The following is a 20,302-nucleotide window of genomic DNA, read 5'->3' on the forward strand; positions in this document are numbered from 1 at the left end:
CTAGATTTTTACTTCTCCTGCGAGTCCTGCCTATATGCTTGTTATTTGCCTGAGGTAGATTTATTTTATTTTTTTCCAATTTTTTTGAAAGATCATGTAGGTCTATGTGTTATCTATTACAACCTTTTTGTATCACAAATAATAGGTCACATTTTATTTTAGTTTTTCTCAATAAATTTGCCAACAACTTTGTCCCCTTTCATAATAATAGCCTTCAACTTCTAGAACGAACATAAAGACCGAAAATTAACTACAAACTTGGAGATAGTTGTCATTTGTCAATGTTACGTACTTATAACGTCAAACTCATACTTAAATTATTCTCTCCATCTATTCATTAATAATCTATTTAAATTTTTTTGATATTTAATTTTTCGTATTAAAATGAGACAATAATCTTTACAAGACATAGGATTAGAATAATTGACACTTATATCAAAAGTAAAGATAGATGGGGCATGTGCTAACTTGTAGAAATGCATAATAATAAGTTAATAACTGAAATTTTGAGAAGTCAAACACAAAAAAGGTCGATATAAAGAATTGATTAACAACTCAATGGCCAATGAGAAGCTATTATTATCGAGATAAGAGTAGGAAGATAAGGTAAGCTATACATACCCAATAATTCAAAGTTACTTTATTTTGAAAAACAATTTAATAAAACTCAAAAGTCAAAATAAATAATTAAATAATAAAAGTCAAAGTTGACCTTAACCAATCTTATAGTAGACCATATCAACCGCACTGTTAATGGAAGTTAATAAGGATTCCTCACCTTTCGTCCTCTTTTGCATGTTTGGTGGTTAGTTGTTTTTATTGACCTTTTCTAATAATTTAATTAGTTAAGCAACTTTCTTTTTATATTAACATATAATGATTAACGTAATTGATATGATGATTACTTTCTTTAGATTAGAGTGGTACTTCTACTCTGATTTTTTCAAGATGAAATTGAGTCTGTTGGGTGGGGAATGAGTACAAGTAAGAGGAACAACTCATCAACCCTCGTTAGTTAGTCATTACTCGCTCGTAAACTCAATATCGAGTTTATTATCCCTAATATTAATATACTACTTCGTATGTAGTGAGTAAACTTTCACCGAATTGTCATAGTGTTTTTACATAATTCCCTTTAATTTAAAAAAATATAGCACACAAACATACGTATGTATTGTATGCAAGTTATATCAATAAAATAATTCGAGTAGTGTTATTATTAGTACAACTATTAAATACCAATATAAAAATATAATGTATCGATTTCATCGTCATTAATTTCAATGTATTTTAATGTAAACGGTTTATGAAAATACTTTTTAAGTTTTAAAGTTTTGAAGGGTCAAGTATAAATATAGAACATGAAATTTAAGGACAAGTAAGGTCATTATGCTAAGGAAGTGTTCAATGTATAAATGGCCCACATGTATAAGGTCTCTTCACTTTCAGTTGGTCCATTGGCAGCCCATGTGATGAAATTGGTAGTGCCTCCTTGGCTCTATCAAAATTAAACAAATATGTTTAGCCACCAAATGACCATATTTTGCTCATGTTTATTGGTTTTGAGTCACTCTCACTTAGTTACTAGCTACTAACCTACTGTACTACTTGTATTATTTTAGTACTTTAGTTGTTCATTTGCTTTGATTTTGTGTTTATTGTTACACCAAACCTTGCATACTCTATACATCTACCATTTTGAAATAGTGAGACATGAAGGCGTAAGAAGAACATTTTTATGGGATCAGATTCATGTAAATGTGTTATTTTTTCCATCCTTTTAATGTAGGGATCGGAATAGACGGTAAGATTTTTTTTTTCTTTTTTATTATTAATATTATTAATTATTAAACTTAATACTCCCTCCGTCCCTAAATTAAAAGCCTTTTTATCTTTATTATGTGAATAATAAATGCTCGAAAGAGGCTTTGTATTAAGAGATAGAGGGAGTACCTGAAAGATGGAAGGTGCAATTTTTAGTTTCTTACCAATGGATCGGACTGATGTTGGATTTGCTCATCCAGTAAGGGCCTTAATTACAAGTGTCAAACATGACCAAGGCTAACCGTGTTAGACTAGAAATTTACTTGTTCCAGGAGATCACTATATTGCTGTCCATATTAATAACAAGATTCACAATTTTAGTGTACAGCTATTGTGGAATATGCTGTCATCAATGTGTCATAACTCATAATTAGTGCTCCATAACTTAGCTAATTAACAAAGTAAGCTTTAGTAATTAAGAATACAAGGGGAAAAAAAAAACATTGTTAATTAATGGCTTTTATCATTGTATATGCATCCATTGCATATAATAAGTATAAATAATTCGGAGTAGATCAAGCACACATAAACAAAATTAATTATAAAATTTTTAAAAAATGACCAACATTGTGGTAATTTTAATTATTAAAATAATAATAATAATCTAATATATATATATATAAATAAAGTAGACATTTTTCGGGAGCATTTGGCGCGCCACATAAGAAAATGTATTATATTGTCAAATGAAAAATTAGATTAATAATTTATTTTAGAATTAAAAAATCTACTCGCCACCTAAGCAAAAGTGACGAATAAGATTTAAGAATTTTGACACATAGGTAAAAACAACGAATAGAGAATAGTTAAAATTTAAATTATTTTTAAAAACCAATAATTATCTTCTCAAAAAAAAATTATCTTTTTTACATATATGGATGTAAATTTTTGATCGCAAATATCTTTAATCTCTCCCTAACAAATATTATAAAAGTTTGATTTTAATAATATACTAATCGAGAATAAAACTATATCTCATATGACTAATTCCCCATAATTTTTAATAGTTAAATGATTATAAATGAGACTCACATTTTAAACAGAACGAGTATATTAAATAAATGCATAGGCAAAAGAATTATTTTGATCAATAAAAAAACGAGATTTGTCAGTTCTTTTTTGAATTAAAAATTTAAATTGTCATATAAGCAAAATTAGTGAATGAGGTTTGGGATTTTAAATCCAAACACCACATAAAATAAATAAAACAACAAAAGATAACTTTAGGGTTAAAATTAAAAAAAATTATCTTATGATATTAGGAATTTTATCCATATATTTAATTAATGATCTTCATAAATTTACAAAATTTTAAATTAAATAAAATGATTTACTAGAACCTTGCATCGCACGGGCTTACATCTAATAATAATAAAAAAAAAATTAAAATAAAAAAAAAAAAAAAAAAAAAAGGAAAGAAAAAGAGAGAAGTGAGATGGAAAATGGTGGAGGCTGCTGGTTGCCTACTTTCAATTCGTCCCCACAGATCCAGGAATCGAATCTCAAAGATCACATTTTTTTAATATCATTATTCCTCATCTTCACATTTTATCTTTGGGCCCCATTTTACACAATTTATATACTTCACTACTCCACAAATTAAATCTCTTGTATTTGTATCATTATTTCAACAATTAGATGCCGTACAATTCAAGTATATTACCTAAAATTACATAAATTAAATAAATAAAATATAAAGTGTTATTGTATATTACAGCTATCTAGATTGAGTGATGTTCTTTAATGTGATACGTATTTTACAACTAGCAAAAAAGATTCTATTAGACCAAACTACGTGAAAGAGTGGTGAACAAATTACAATTACAATTTTTAAGGAGGTGTGTTTTGCATGTCATTCTTGTTTTTTGCCTTGCTTTAAGTTTCTCACGTTTACATTGTCGGTCTTATATTTCTTCTTCTTCCTTTTTTTTTTTTTTTTTTGGGGTGTTATATGCATGTTATAGGATTAGGTGTCGTCGTGTCGATTCTACCGTAAAATGCTACCTGCTATCTAAAATGCTATTGTCGAGTAAAGTATATATCAAATGAGTTTGAAAAGTTAAATAAACGATATCGTCTCTAATATGCTTGAATAAAACGGAAGTATAGTACTTGAGTTATGATTTATTTATACATTACTGTCACCAACTTGACCAAAATTTTCAATTTAATGGATATATAGGGCGAGACTAAGAAGGAATCCGGATTAGGGTGGAATTTGAGCTGAGATCAGATAAGTTATAATCCGTTAATTACAAGGTCACGTATGTTTAATTCTTTGATTTGAAAGAACATTATTTTAGAGTTAGATCGTTACAATTTTGTGAGCCATACAATTCATTAGTTAGCAATCATAGTATAATTAATACTTCATAATTAATTTCAATCCATGTGGGGCAGCTCATGTACAAAGTGAAAGTTTTACTCTTGATCATGAAAATTATGTTTTTCCAATAATCTGTTACATTTATAGTAATTTAGGTAGCAAAATCATTGTAAGCTTGTCATTCTTGCACGGGACAACAAACAAATCTATTGGAACAGGCCCCTAACTTCTTGCTTAATCATCTAACCTCACTTGAATTTAATTAATTAATTGCCTTGTTTTAATTTATTTTTTCTTCTTAACTTTGGGACCAAATTTTGTTGAACATGATATGGTCCCACTACCCCTATATATTAGTCCAATTTTTATGAATGCCCACTAAATAAAGTCACTAACATACTAGTAGTAAAGTTATTTGTGGTAGGTAATAATTTGAGTATATATGGTCTTTAATTAATTTTCAAGCCACTGAATTTTGTATCTATTCATGTTGATTAAAAGCTTAATTGACGGTTGGATCAAATGTTAGCATCTAAGTGAGATAAAGTGGATGGGATTCGTTGCAAGTTAGTGAATTCATGTTGGTGAGTTAGTATATGGATGTTAACCACAATTTAAGCTAGATTGTTGACAAATTTTAATTCTTTTGTATATATTGGGTGGGTTCGGAAATTATATATGTATAACTATATGCATGACACGTACTAGTGTTATCGTGCGGTAAATATCAGACTAGAATACTAGATACATGTAGAATTGTAGACTCAAGTGTATATAAATAAGACAGAGGAAGATGAATGAATTATCAATCTAATACGTTCAGAAAAACAAGAGGCGTAAAATTACTTAAAACATAACAAAATTGAGATGTAAACGATATATATGTGGAAATTAAATATATAAAAACACTTTGTATGAGCGTATGATTTATGTTTCACACATACAACAAATGCTTGCTTAAAGCGAAATATACGAACATTCAAGTGAAAAGTGTAGCGCTTTTCATGCTTTCACTTTTGATGAATACGTAGCATCAATTTATATTTTAGTATCATCCCATGTTGATTGTGATAAAATTCCTTTGCCTTGAACTCTTGACCTAGAGAAATTAAAGTGTACAAATCAAGCAATCTAATGTGCAAAGGAATATACGGTAATAAATTTTGTGGTAGCAAATTAAAGAGTGTTGAGTGTATTTTGCACAATCTAATCCATTGCGAAGAGGAATTAATGTGCATCTTCGCCTGCCATGTACAATACACACGTTGATTTTTGTGATGCTTGTTTCATTCCATAATCGTATATTCATGCATTATAATGTGTGCTTGTATTAAGCTGCAAAAAGGAAAAATAATGAGTAACTTGGGACCTGCTCTCTTTAGCTTAATTTCAATTCAGTTCAATTCCTAATTTCCTTCTCTCATAAATAATTCAGTTCAATTCAGATTAGGCCCTTAGTAAAATTGTAATAACATCACCATCGATCATTTTATCAATCAGCTAAATAATACGGACTAACATCTTTCAATTCCCTGCTTATCAATTTATCATCAATCATTAATGCTCGTTACTATTTTTCCTTTGATAAGATGGAATATGAACGTAAAATCAAGTAATATATGATATTTGATTGTTCTTTTTTAATTTTTTTGGATTAGAATATATGATATTTGTGTATAGACCCACCAAATGATTATTTTAGAATAAGACTAACTTGGACTTATATATTGTCCATATTTACCACACCGAAATTCCCTGAATTTAGCTAAGCTCCACAGAAATTTCGCAATTCCGATAAGTCGATAACAACAAACGAAAAATAAAAGATGGAAATTAAAATAGAAATGTGATACGTCAATAGTTTTGTGGTCGTAGAGCATCTGAGATCTCATAACTTGAGTTTTCATGTGCTCTTGAATGTGACTCTTCATAATTTTTGAGATTTTTTTTTATAAAAACAAAAACAAAAAATCTTTTCATAAATGTTGTTAGAAAAAAAAAATGTCAGAAACTTATTGTTTTGTTGGTTGCTCTTAAAGCCAATTGCATGTGTTTTAGTTTCCAATCTTGGCTGTCCAAAGCTTCAAAAATTGTGGCTATATTTCACCATATATGTGGAGAATTGAATCATCTAAATTTCGCCCATCACTTTCTCTATGATTCTCCCTATGAAATGATTTATATTCGTACAATCATACCTATTTCAAACTTTTCTCATTATGTACTTTCAACGTGCAACATATTATAAAACACTTTTACATAAACAGGCATGACAAAATAAAATCAACATATTCTGAATCATGTCTTGAAAAACTTTTATAAATGTTGCGTGCACATTATTGAATAATTGGCATAGATAGTTAGATAGTATAAATTCTTGTTCGTATCCTAGAAAAGACAAATGTGTGGGATATATAATAAGAACATAAAAATCATGTTCTATCTATATAAGTTAATCTTTATTATGGATGAGAAAAATTCCTTAAAAAGGTAAAACCTCAAAAAAAAAAAAGTTCATTTTTTTTTTTTTTTTTTTGAAAAAAAGTTCATTTAAAAGTTAGATAGCTAGCCCTTTGAAGTTTGAAGTATCAAAAGATCGAACAATTTGTCCGATCCACAAGTGATGGAGAGGACTAAAATGGCCCCTTATCCAATTATCAACAACTTTTAATTTTGTTGCTTGCTTTTTGGTTGGCGTACGAGCTCACCCTTTGGTATTATTATTCAAGATAAAATATACGTATGTACCATAAATTCTTTCATGATAAATTGGAGGGAAAACAAAAACAAAAAAGAGGAAATTTCTTGTATGCTAAGCTTTATTATTTAGTTTTTTGTTAGGTACGGAAAATTAGATACGGTTTATAGTGTATGTCAATGTTAAGGGTCCATTTTTTTGTATAAGTAACAAGAGGAGAATATCTTTGCATCCTTTTTTTTATATACTCCATAGTAGTGATTTACTGATTTCAAAAACAAAAAAAGGTTGTCCTAATTGTACATAATATTTCATTTAGCTAACAAGTGTCACAACGTCTTGAGTGACAACTAGGACAACACGTGAATACTTGTTCAAATATAAGTTTGATGATTTTGCCTACGAACTTTGTACGAGTCCATATTAGAAAAAATTCTAAGAAACTGACACATAAATTTTTGCCGACTGTTATACCACTAGCTTTATTTCTTTCGATATGTTGGCGTTAATAGCTAAAGTCACCATGAACTATCACCTAGCTTCCTATTTTTGTCAACTACAAGTTGGCTCTTCCAAAATTCTCTGATGTTGACAAAAGCATGAAGTTTATTTGTTGCTTCAATTTCCTTGACATAAGTCACATAAGTGTCCAATGTCTTACCTTGGGGAAATAATGATTTGTTCGCATGGAAACTAGTTAGGAACCCTAGACTAGATCACGACCTTTTATTGAGGATGTGCAAAATCTTGATTATGTATTTCCAATCTAGGTTGAACTGTAGTTTTTTTTTTTCTTTATATTCGTTTTACGTACTTACACCAAACAAAAGTTTCTGCATGTATTTTTGTTGATTGTATCTGATTTTTAATAATTGAAATTGTTTGTTTTTTTTTTTTTTCTCTTTACTAATTGAAAATTGTTTATAACGAATCTTATGTTTCTCAAAGCGAATTGATCAAAGAATGCCTAATCCTTGGATGACATACCAAATATTGCATCATTATTCATACAATAAATGACGCAATTATGTGCGCTATCATGAAAGGTATGGTAGTCCTTTAAACAGTTCGGTATATGCAAAATCATAAGTTGAATAAACACGAATATAATTAAATGCAAATTATCCTGAAAAAAAAAGCTAAGCCTCAAAAACAATGCAAATTTGGTAAGCTTCACCATAGTGTGATCCTTCACATGCCTTATCCACATAAGTAGTGGGCAATTAGGCAAAGGTCCTGCCAATTGCCACCACCAAGTGTCACGCTTCCCTAGGTTACACTAAAAAACAAATCATTAAATTTAGTTTTAGTTCTTGTACTTAAAAATAAAATAAAATACTCCTATTGATTTTTATTTGCAAACTTCTAATGATTATTATACTAGATCCATTTTACCATTTATGAATAAGTGAATAATTGACACATTTTGACCAGATATATTTATCGATGCATAAATTACAGAGTTTATATGAAATATAACAATATTTTACTTGATTATATATCAGTAAAATAATTAATTAAAGTTAATAAATAAATAGTGTAAAAAGTTACACTGTATTAATTATAAAAAAAATACGGAGTAGTTTGATTTGAATATTCTATGGAATTTTAGGACATGTCATGAAACCGCATGTTTACAACAAGGTAAGCCACATCCACGCAACCAAACACCCAAGCACATAACATTTGATTTTGATATTAATTATTACTTTGTATTTGTATCGTTTCTGGTTGGTGTTAGTCTTAATACTTAATTAATTAGTTAATTAGGTTTAGTGGCCAAGTACTTTGAGCAGTGACTTAATTTTTTTTGCTTCCTGCCTGAGCTTAATTTGTCGTGCATGCATACATACATTCATGCTTTATTCGTATACTATTAATTTATCCTTCTAGTTTAATTGTTTAATTAATAATCTAATATAAATGTTATGTTATGGTACAAAGTATAATATTTTTTATATAATATATCACCAAATAATTGGTACAACCGTACAAGGGAGGGGGAGAAGTGCTTGAGCAATAATTATAGTAAGATGATCAAAGAAGTCCTATTTTATGAAAGTAGAAAAGGAAAACTTTCTTTCTAATATAAGCAATATCGAAACCAATAATATGTTGTTCACAACTTTTCACCACCGGCTACTTTTGTTTTCTCCAAATTCTCTATATGTCGCATTCACTCGATTTATTTGATCTTACCATAATTTATTAGAGTTACTTAAATACTCTTAAGTTTAATATGTATGGTACTCTATACAATATAGATAAGTTCGAGACACAATAACTTATACAAATTACTATGGAATAGTTGATATAAGTAAAAGTTAGATAAATATACAGAGTAATACATTATGCTCTAGATGTTTTAACTTCTTTTTCTAGTATGTCACACCCAATCCACCAGAGTTTAGTTTCGACTGTAATCGAATTCAACCAAGGTCGCACACTTGACTTATAATGAGTGAGTTTTCTAACAAAAATTTATACCAATTAAGCTCGAACTCGAAACCTGCTTAAGTGACATCAATTTAGTTAGTAATTAGTCCGTACCAACTTAAGCCAGAGTGTTTTAACTTACAAGTACGGCTTATTGGCTTAAGAGAATATAAATTGACAGATGTCAGATAAGTATATAAAATAAATATATTAAGCCAGAGTGTAAAAATGTCAGTATGCAAATGTTATTTATTAATCATATTTAAATTTAGGCAGGGTGGAAGGGATTATGTGGTAGTATAAGGAAGTGACAAATGGCAAAAGATAAAAAAGAGTAAAAAAGAAATAAGGTAATGAAGTGGTGCACGTCAACGGCAGCGTAGAAGTACTCACTACTCACTTCCCAACCAATCACATTTTTCAGATACTTTCTCTCTCCTCTTCTTAGCCTCGTATTTTGTGCTACCCCTCTTTAACCAATCATATTCTTCCACCTCATCTTTTTTTCTACCCTTAAAATTAAAAAATGAAATTATGAAAAAATGACCTTTGCTTGAGTATAATTTGCCCCTATGTTGTGGTTTTTTGTCAACCCATTTATGTGGACCCCATAATTTGAGCTGCTGTTTTTCCAGATCAGATTAAACTTGTTGGATCTACTTGCCGTTTTATTTTTAATTTTCCAGCCAAAAAGATTAATTAAAGTAGAATTGACAAGTGGCTTACTTGCTTATTTACTGCGTAATGGATGAACTCATCCTAAAGTTTGAGGTTCCATTTCCTTGCTACTTGAACCCCTCTCAATTTTCAATACGAGTACTCGCGTCCCGTTTTACTTAGAAATGTCAAAAATTGACCTGATATATTCTACATATTTTGATCTAACATGAAAGTAAAGATTCAACTTTTTATTTACATGAGCGCAATTAACAATCTCATGACTCATATCTTATCTAGGCCTGATACTTCTATTATATTCGTCTAAGTATCGTTTTGTTACTCTTAAAGAGTTGTATTAAATAAGTAAGTGATTTTGTCTCGTGTAATGGAACGATGTTATTTAAATTGGAAATGCATCATCGTAAAAGTAAAAGTAAGACAATTTTTAAGAGAAGGGGGATAATGTGAAAAATATAGTGAACCGGCTCATATGTTGCTACATGCCATCTTTTTGTGTTTAATTCTTGGGGAATTGGACTACTGTTGACTCTTAAGCGCTGTGGATGTGTATGTGGCGTAATGGGTGACAAATTCAAGTAATCTAAGTCACTCATACGTGATAAGCTTCAATTATGCATGGTTATCACCATTCTGTTCCTAGTTTTGATTCCTTGACGCATTTGCAATGCATGCATCTTCAGGTTATAGTGTATATTATGATCTTGTCTTGCTACCTATTAGTAGTAGTACTACTACTACGTATAGATTATTGGTTCGGCACTCCAAGTAATAAAAGCCTGTAACTTTTTCTTTTAAAAAATATGTTAATGTTCATGGATTAATCCAGTCTAAAATTCAATTGGTTACATGTTATTGACTAAAAATTGAATCGGTGACTGAAATTTTTGGCTCTATTATTTATGTTATTAAAGCTAGAGCATGGTTACGGAGATCAAAGTTGAGGCTACACGGACGAAATAGATATCCTTTACTTAACTTGCCAAATAAGTATAATTCATTAGTTTGTTCATAAAACATGATCAATCCAAACTAAATCTAACCATGTACGCCGTGCATTTATTTTTGCTAGAGCACATCACGAGTCTCCACTGGTCAAATTTAAATGCTTTATCAAACTAGTTTAAGATAGACTGTACAGTAAATAAAACAATGAGAGAATCTCAATCTGCTCCATTGTGTAATACTAATTTTTTATTTGCTAACAAAAAAGCATCTTTATAAATGAAAAAAGCATATAGTGTCAAACTTAAGATTAAGATCCATTTTGTTTTAAAAAAAATATCTTTATTGACTTATCTATAGAGATTAAAAATGTAAACAAATCATATGAACAATAGTTTAGAAAAATATTAAAACCAAAAGGACAAAATAGAGGAGTAATGACATGTAGTGTATAACATATCATTCACCATAATTTCACGTTTCAAAACTACTCATCCCAAATAGGAATCCTAACCTTATAATTGCGATTTATAATTCAATGTTTTAGAAGATATGCGATCTCTTTCGTGCTTGTAGTAAATCTTTTATATTACAACCCTCAAGATCATATTCTTGTTGCTTCTCAACAAGCAATAACATGATCTAATATTATATTCGAAAATATGATTACATGCATTCAATATTTAATAGTACTAGTAGACTTGGTATTAGTATTAAGATTAAAATAACTTATATTGTTAAATAATTATAGTTTTAAATTTTAATTATACGGTATTAATGAGAAACAGAGGATGAACAGAGCAAAGATTTATAATTATGTCACTCAAAATATTCATACAATCCCAAAAAAATTGTATTTGTTTGCCAAAAAAAAAAAAAAAAAAAAAAAAAAAAAAAAAAAAAAAAAAAAAAAAAATCTTCTAGTAAATCCGAAGTGATTTTGCTTGCTTGGTTGTTGTTCGAGAACCTATCTAACTTTCCTAGAACCATCCCCTTTCAACCCACGTGTCCAATTTTATTCAAGAAATGTTAACTAAAGCTTACCAACCAACCAATATTGACTTCCTCTAATTCTCCTTACACTTCCGGTAAAAACCCTCATTTGCATACTCTAGAAACAAATCTAATTAAGTTCATACAATTCCACTGCTTGATTATGGAGTATTCCGTAATATCTAATGCAATCTTTACATATCTGATGTAGATATCATATGAGATATTAGAGATTAGGAAAAGATACGGTATAAATCCCATAAGATAATATGAGTACTTCGTATCAGTTATAAATATTTTTTAATTTTTTTAGAAATTAACCACGAGTAGTGAATTTTACTAGTGATATTTGGCGTGTCCGAAAAGTATAGTGATGTATATATGGTGATTTTAGGAAACTAATACATTGAATAAAATTTTATCTTATCTAAAATTAACTAACATTTAGAATCATATCGAGCTAAAAAATAGGGTTACATTGCTAATGTGATATAGTCGTAGTCCAAGTTTACAGCAGTTATTTGACAAGTAGGCAGATGCAACTAATGAAACAACAATAGAAATACCGAGTCGGTAAATAGTAAGAGGATTTACGAGTATGATTTTCCTTCTACGTCAACGAAAGTTCTAAACCAACTTTGGTGAGAAATTTCCTTACGTCATATCTCAATAAACTTTCCTTTTTTTTTTTTTAATTTCCTTAATTTTCACACCTCTATATATACCACACGCCTTTCTCTTTCTTTTTGGTCCATGTCAATAATCCACAACTTTCAAGAAAAATAACCCTTCAAAAAAAAAAAAAAAAAACAGAGCAAAAAAACAGAGGAAATTAAATCAATTGAAAATTAAAATAGGAAAGCTTAAGATCGAAGCTAAAATGGAAGTTGAAAACTTGAAGTGGGTTCGAGGCAAGATGATCGGAAAGGGAAGCTACGGCTCAGTTAGCGTTGGTATAAGAGAATCCGACGGCAGTCGTTTCGCGGTGAAAACAGCTTCAAAACAATCTCTTCAAAGCTTGGAATGTTTAGAGAACGAGATTAAAATCCTCCGTTCTCTTTCCTCGTCTTCTCCGTTTATCGTCGAGTATTACGGAGACGACGAAACGACGTTGCACAGGAATCTACACTTGGAGTATCTCCCCGGAGGTGACGTGGCGAGAATCGGCGGTGTCGACGTGGAGTTAATCCGATCGTACGCGTGGTGCTTGGTGAAGGCGTTGAAGGAGGTTCATTCAAAAGGTGTTGTTCATTGTGATATAAAGGGTAGTAACGTTCTAATGGGGTCCACTCATGGTGTCGTGAAACTCGCTGATTTTGGCTCGTCAAAATTTGTCAATGATCAAGAATTCCAAGATCAAAGGTCTAAGATTGTGCCACGTGGGAGTCCGCTCTGGATGGCACCCGAGGCCGTACGCGGAGAAGCGCAAGGGTTCGAGTCTGACATATGGTCAATTGGCTGTACTGTGATTGAGATGTTCGCCGGAGTACCAGCGTGGCAAGATAATGGCGCCCGTACTTTGTTTAAAATCGGGTATTCGAACGAATTACCCGAATACCCGAAGAATATCTCCGAACTCGGAAGGGATTTCTTGGACAAGTGCTTGAATCGCAACCCGGAACAACGCTGGAGCTGTGATCAGCTACTCCAACACCCATTTTTAGTACCTGTAACTGTTTCCAAGGTTACAGAGTCTACTCCTAGAAGTATTCTTGATTGGAACAATCTTGATTTCTCTGATGATGATGAAGAATCAACACCTTCGTCATCAACACCTTCGTCATCAACACCTTCATCGCCGTTGTTGTCGTGGTGTGATGGGTTATTCGAAGGGGTATCATCGGCGAGGGATAGGGTGGGTAAATTAGCGAGCACGATGAGGGTAAATTGGGAAAGTGACGGTTGGGAGGAGGTAAGATGTTTAAGGAGCAAGAAAGAAGAGGAGGTTTCGGAAGGGACAAGTTCGGAATATTCTGATTTTGAAGGGGCAAATTGGACAATTCCAACGTGGGTAAATTTAACTTCAAGTAGTTCTAATGATGATAATGATGAGAGAAGTAGTAGTGTTAGCGGTGCGGACGGCGGCGGTGGACGGTGCGGTCACGGTGATTCATATGGTGGTGGGGATATGATTGAGAATAGTAATAGTAATAATATTAATGAAAGAGTAGAAATATTGTTATTTTTAAAGTCAGTATTATTTTTATTAGTTGTATTGTATTCTTTTACAAGAAATAATAAGAGTATGAGTAAATATGATTACTTGTTTGTTATTTTTATTTTCTTGTCAAGTTGGAATAATGGCGCAAGTTGTAGTAATATTTTTCGTTATAATTTTAACATGGTTTACTTTGAATGCTTAAATGAGTTTACTAATCAAAAAGTCAATACCAAGTCAAAGTCTATCATATTGGTGTGCTGCATATTGCCTCATTTGGATAATTCCTACCTTCTATTTACAACGTGTTGATTTTCTTTATTGAAGAGAAAAAAAGACTTATGCGTTAATTTAACTAGTCAACTCAATATAATTGGAATTCAACAAACACTTGTTGTATGGAATATTAACGACATGTTAAAATCATGTAGTTTGATTATTGATACTCATCTTAAAGGATTACTTTGTTCTGGTATTTTTTATATATTGATGAGCTGAAAATTACCCATTTTATATTAACGACGTAAAATATATGTATGACAAAGAATTATCAACTTTGATGAGAAATAAGGATCGATGGGGTAAGTTTCATGATTTGATTAGCTAGTATGTGTAAATTTGAAATTAAGTGATGATTAGAGAAGCTCAAACACAATAACTTCTCGTAACACGACACATTAGTTGAGTTAGTTCATTGCCTTAAAAAAGTTAAGTGTAAGTTTTAAGTTGGCAATAATATAAATTTTAAAAAGATAACAGTTATTTGATTAAGATGGCATCAATTAGGTGTGCATGTATAAGATGTGGGTTGCTACTAATATGGATATTAGGTATGCTACTACTCTAAAAGAAGCCTTGTAATGTTATTAGTACTATTTATTTATCTTTAAATAAAATGGAATTATGAAAATGAATGGTACAACGAACCTACCTAAGCCAAGTCAAACAACAATGAACTTGACCAAGTTGGATATTTATCTAGTTGCCCAAATTGCATATAATCAAATACTTGGTACTAGGTTAATTAGGAATATTTTTATAAGTGACAAAGAAAGCAACGAGTAGCCACTTATGACCATTAATTAAGATAAGCTTAAGAGAAAGTTGGAAGAAAACAATTTTCTAGAATTAAGGGCAAGGGAGTATGCTATGTACATATAATATCCTCTCCATCCTTATTTAACTTTAATTTTTTTATTTTTCTATTTTTTGCGCATGCACTAATCATGTATTTATATGCTCATAAGTAATTCTTCTTTTTTTTTTACTATACTGCATATAAAGATGAAACTAATATTAGCTAAGTCATAATGTTTTGATACGATATTTACAACTTTGATGAGGGTTTATGGTTCAAAACTCTATAAGTTTTAGGTAAGAAGTAAAACAAGTTAATTATTGTGAAACAGAAGGAGTATTTAAGTAGGGATAAAGTTTATTATACTATAATCTTTTGTATTATTTATATTTTTGAGGCAATAAGTTTATCAATCTTTCTTCAAATTATGCGGTTGACAAATAATAAAATAAGTAATTTACATCTAAAAAAGATTGGATAATGTAAAAAAAAAAAGGACTTTAGGAGCGAAGTAAAGGCGTTGGGCTATTGGGAAGAACGAGAAGGTCCGAGGCAAAGACGCCAAGTGCACAGGCAAAGAGCACAAGTAGGCATGAAAAAGACGGTTTCAATAAACAACCACACAATAAGAAATTGCTATGATATGATCTGACTTGGATTTTATCTCTTCATTATTTACACAAACTTTGAATTCAATTCAATTTTATCTCAATGTAATGGCTAATCACGTGTAGTGTAGTGAAGTGTAGATAATAGTTACGATATACTCGGTTGTCTTACAGTGATATATGGCTCATCAACATCTAGCCACTTTAATATATGGGAGTTTTTGCTTCATAGATTTCACATGCTTTTGGTTCCCTTCTAATTCCTTATCTCACATGCTTTGCTTTCTTACTATCTTTTGTCAAATCCAACTCGGTTCTTTCCTTTTTTGTTACCTTTAAAGAATTAATAATGACAAGTATTTTTGTTTTTTACATTTATGTTTTGTTCTTTCTAACCGATTTTTACTTGATTGAAGCCACTACACAGATTGATATTGAAATCTCATATGATTATTATGAGTGGGATTGAGTAACACGGGTTATAGTATAAAGGTATTGTAAGCTATTATTTGGATTGGGAAATCAATTCAATGTCCAAACTTAGTAAAAGTGGGCCAAATTGAGCCGAAGGTTAATTTATTATAGATTGATAAGTAGGTCGAGTCAATTAATCGAGCAAAAGAATTGTTGATAGACCGTGGATTAAAACATTTCAAAGAGGTCCAATATGATAATACTTTACGTCATTATATGGTGTTACTGATTTTGATTAACAAAGGAGCATATTATCATTTTAGATCAAATAGTTAAATAAAAAGTCGCTCACATAATATGTTATGAATGAACTTATTAAGGATTAGGTATACTAGAAGAGACAACGAACCCGGACAATCTTTGCCATGCCTTAAAGTGGGTATGTTTTTTTCAATCGGGGTCTCAACAATTCCATCACAACCCTCATTGATGAACAATATAGTTTGAAGAAACAAAGGATTATTGCTTGATTTGGATGGTTGGTTTTTTGTTGTGATACAGTCAAGAAACAAAGGAACACTTGGTTGGTCGCATCTTCGGCTGGTTTCCTAAGCATACACGATACACATATTCTTATCCTATCTCCTAATCCATACTAATTCTATGTATACCCCCTTAATTACTAATGCAAATTGCAACTTAGGTTATAAATATATTCCATTCATATCAAAAACTTTAGCAAATTGCGTCTTTATATTTATGTGCATTGTTTCATTAAGAAGATATTTGTTTTAGGCGGGTATAAAGGTTCTTGTAAAAGTAATTTACATCATGGTGGTTGATCTGTTGGATTATAACTTATAATGCTTGTGAAAAGATAAAAGTTAGATTAGAAAAGTGGTTGGTCCTAGTACTCTAGCAGTAGTTTGAATACTTTATTTTATGTAACGAGGATTAATTTTATACTTAGCTTTTACTTTGTCATGTTGTCTAAAATAATAGATCCCTATATGCACGAGAATATGCCATATTTGATCTATTTGGAGTTGAAATTGTCTAGATCAACTTGATTGGCTATTGTTCACATAAATGATAAACAACTTGAATTCATATATGCAATCTTCTTGGGGTGATAACAAATAGTACATGTGATTGAATTCCATAATATCATTTCCCTTTGTGATGACCTTGTTTCTACTAATTATTTCAATAAATAAATAAATATTACGACCATAAATAAGAAACATTTTGATCAATTTAACCTGAGTTTATATATTGTATTAGTTTTGTGCCTCGTGCGATGCCCGGGTTGTTTATTAAATTTTAAGATAAATTTTTAATCTATATATCAAATTATAAAATATATCATTGATATAAAATTAGTTAGGAATTGATGTAGTTTTGTGACAATTTGCTATCTAGTAGACATGTAATGACTAATAATAATGTTGGTGGAAACGTTCGATTTAATACATTGAAAAAAATTAAAAATTAGAAATAAATAAAATAAATGTTCAAAGCCCGTTGGATTGACCCGAACCCAAAACTTTGGGCAAGGGTTGAACATTTCTTGACTCGTAACCTAAAATGACCCAATCCGACATGACTTATGACCCGACCCTAATTGACAGATCTACATAGTAATAAAATTCGATTAGGTTGTGAAGTATATCATTTTAACCAATTAGCATATATTATAAATGAATGTTTTACGTTTTGAACTACTTCATTCGCTCCAAAATATATTATTATATAAAAAATAAATGTACATAGTAATAAAATTCGATTAGGTTGTGAAGTATATCATTTTAACCGATTAGCATATATTATAAATGGATGTTTTACGTTTTGAACTATTTCATTCGCTCCAAAATATATTATTATATAAAAAATAAATGTATATGATAATTTTTTAGAATTATAATCTAATAATTTTTTTGAATGAAATTATAATACATCTGAAATATTGGTATTTTATCGAAAATAAAACTCTAAACTAACAATTTTATCCAAAATTCTATCCAAAAAGAATTCTAAACTAACCTTTTTATATTTTGAACTCTATTTAAATCTATCCAACGTGGCGCGACACTCGACACTTGGCAAAAAGTTGGAACGCCAAGTGTCGCTGCCTCATGACCTGGCTAAAAGTTTAGCTTTATATATTAGTTATATTATGTGTATACATGTTAGTACTTTTTCAAGGTGGATAAGTCGGTGTCATTTATTTTCTTTTAATTGTGTTTTTTAATGAATGTATTTAGAAGTTATATCAAAATTCTTTTTCATTTAGGTTATACTATTTTTGATAGTCTTGTTAGACGAAATTGATTACACATGTTTAGGACTACTATATATAGCTGACCAACCATAGTACATGAAATCCACTCGCAAGGATCGAGAAAAGTTTAGAACTACTATAGTCCTATATAGTGACCAATGTATTGTGTGTATATGACTAATATGAGCATAAACACCTTGATATACTTAACAATTAACTCTGAGTATTTGACAAATAACAGATTCACCGCATATAAAAGGAAGCTAATAGAGCCGCAAGTTAGATAGCAAATGTAGCATATTGATCCTTGTAATAGCTTGTAACTGCTCTCGATTCTTACTAGTACGAGTTAGTCGTTAGGTGTAGCCCCTTGAGGAGGACGTTCAATCTATACTCTTCTTAGTTCTTACCTCTATTAATAAAAATTCATTTCTATAGTTCTAAGCTCAAGTATGTTGTTTCCTCAAAAACAAAAGAAGAAGCTCAAATATGTTGGGCCGCATGGCATGTGATGGATTTGGAGACTTGGTGTGTTTGTGTTAAAGCATTTTGAGCTAATTTCCTTGTTTATTTAATGGGCCTATGTTGCAAAACATGGATTATACCACCCACAAATGGATATGGGCCTTTTTCTATGGGCAGCAAGAAAGCAATGCTTTTTAGCTGTTGGCAGCTTGGCAGAAGGAAGGCAAAATTTATAAGCTAGACCCATTAATTAACATACAACAAATAAAATGAACATATTGTTGCAACATGATGACTATGAAAAAATATATCTTCATGTTCTTACTAATCCATTTGATGAACTATTTAAAGTATATTAGTATTGTTCATTGAAATATTCTAATACTATGTTAAATGTTTACGTCTAGATAATATTCGAAATACTATCTACGTTTTAAATCAAATATCACATTTTGATTTTTGCATTATCCACACACCACTTTGACCTCCATTTATGCTTATAAGGCCTCATTTGGTTGCATATGGGAATTAAATGCCTATAGGAAGTTACAATACATGAGAAATTTTATTGCCTAGGAAATACTAAAATTGTGTTTGGTTGACATATAGGAATCGTATTTCCCATGAATTAGTTTCCTATATTTTGTTTGGTTAACTTATGTAATACCCATGTATTATTATAACTTGAACTACTTTTACAAAATTTTGAGGACAATAATGTAATTTCACCCAAAATACATGTGGGAAATTTGAGTGACCAAGGTAGGGTGAGGGAAATTAATTCCCATGTTTTGTAGGAATTCCAAATTCCTAAGGAATTTCCACTTCCTACATTTTTGCCAACCAAACAACTACTCATAAACACATTTTCCATGATTTTGTATTTCCCCCATTATTGAAGTGCAACCAAACAAGGCTAAGTTTTTATACATAATAATGTTGATATTTATTCTAATCGTCTCAATATATACTTTTTGAATATTAATTTTATATTCTTACAGATAGTTAAATATGCGCCGATTAAAGTGGGGCATTTATTCTGAAACAAAGGGACTATAATGTTTGTTTTCTGAATTTAAGATACCTTGATTTTATGTTATCAACTTAAAAAAAAATGATTTTAGGAAGTTTGAATTTGGACAATAGACTTTCAAGAAGTGATTTGTAACTTACGTTGTGCGATCTAGATTGCAAAGTTTGTATAAAAAAAAAAGGGTGAGATTTAACCTTGCTTAATTTTTGTCAAATTGAGGAAGACCTTTCAATTTCTATGAGCATTATTTCATAATATTACTCTAAAATTACACTATTTAAATTTTGTTATGACATAAAGATCAAACACTTCCTTATCTAACAAAAATTGCATTACATAAAAATTCAAAGTAATATAGAGTATAA

At 30.4% G+C, this 20,302-nt stretch overlaps 1 protein-coding gene across 1 annotated transcript; it reads left to right on the forward strand.

Moving 5' to 3' along the window:
- Window positions 1-12,660: 12,660 nt before the first annotated feature.
- LOC145570698 (uncharacterized) lies at window positions 12,661-14,370 on the forward strand. Its single transcript, XM_081629855.1, has one exon. The coding sequence runs from the start codon at window positions 12,781-12,783 to the stop codon at window positions 14,368-14,370; it is 1,590 nt and encodes a 529-aa protein (XP_081485981.1). The 5' UTR covers window positions 12,661-12,780.
- Window positions 14,371-20,302: the final 5,932 nt, after the last annotated feature.

This window comes from Chenopodium album, chromosome 12 (assembly GCF_948465745.1).
Source record: "Chenopodium album chromosome 12, dcCheAlbu1.1, whole genome shotgun sequence".
In the NCBI taxonomy this organism is placed as follows: Eukaryota; Viridiplantae; Streptophyta; class Magnoliopsida; order Caryophyllales; family Amaranthaceae; genus Chenopodium; species Chenopodium album.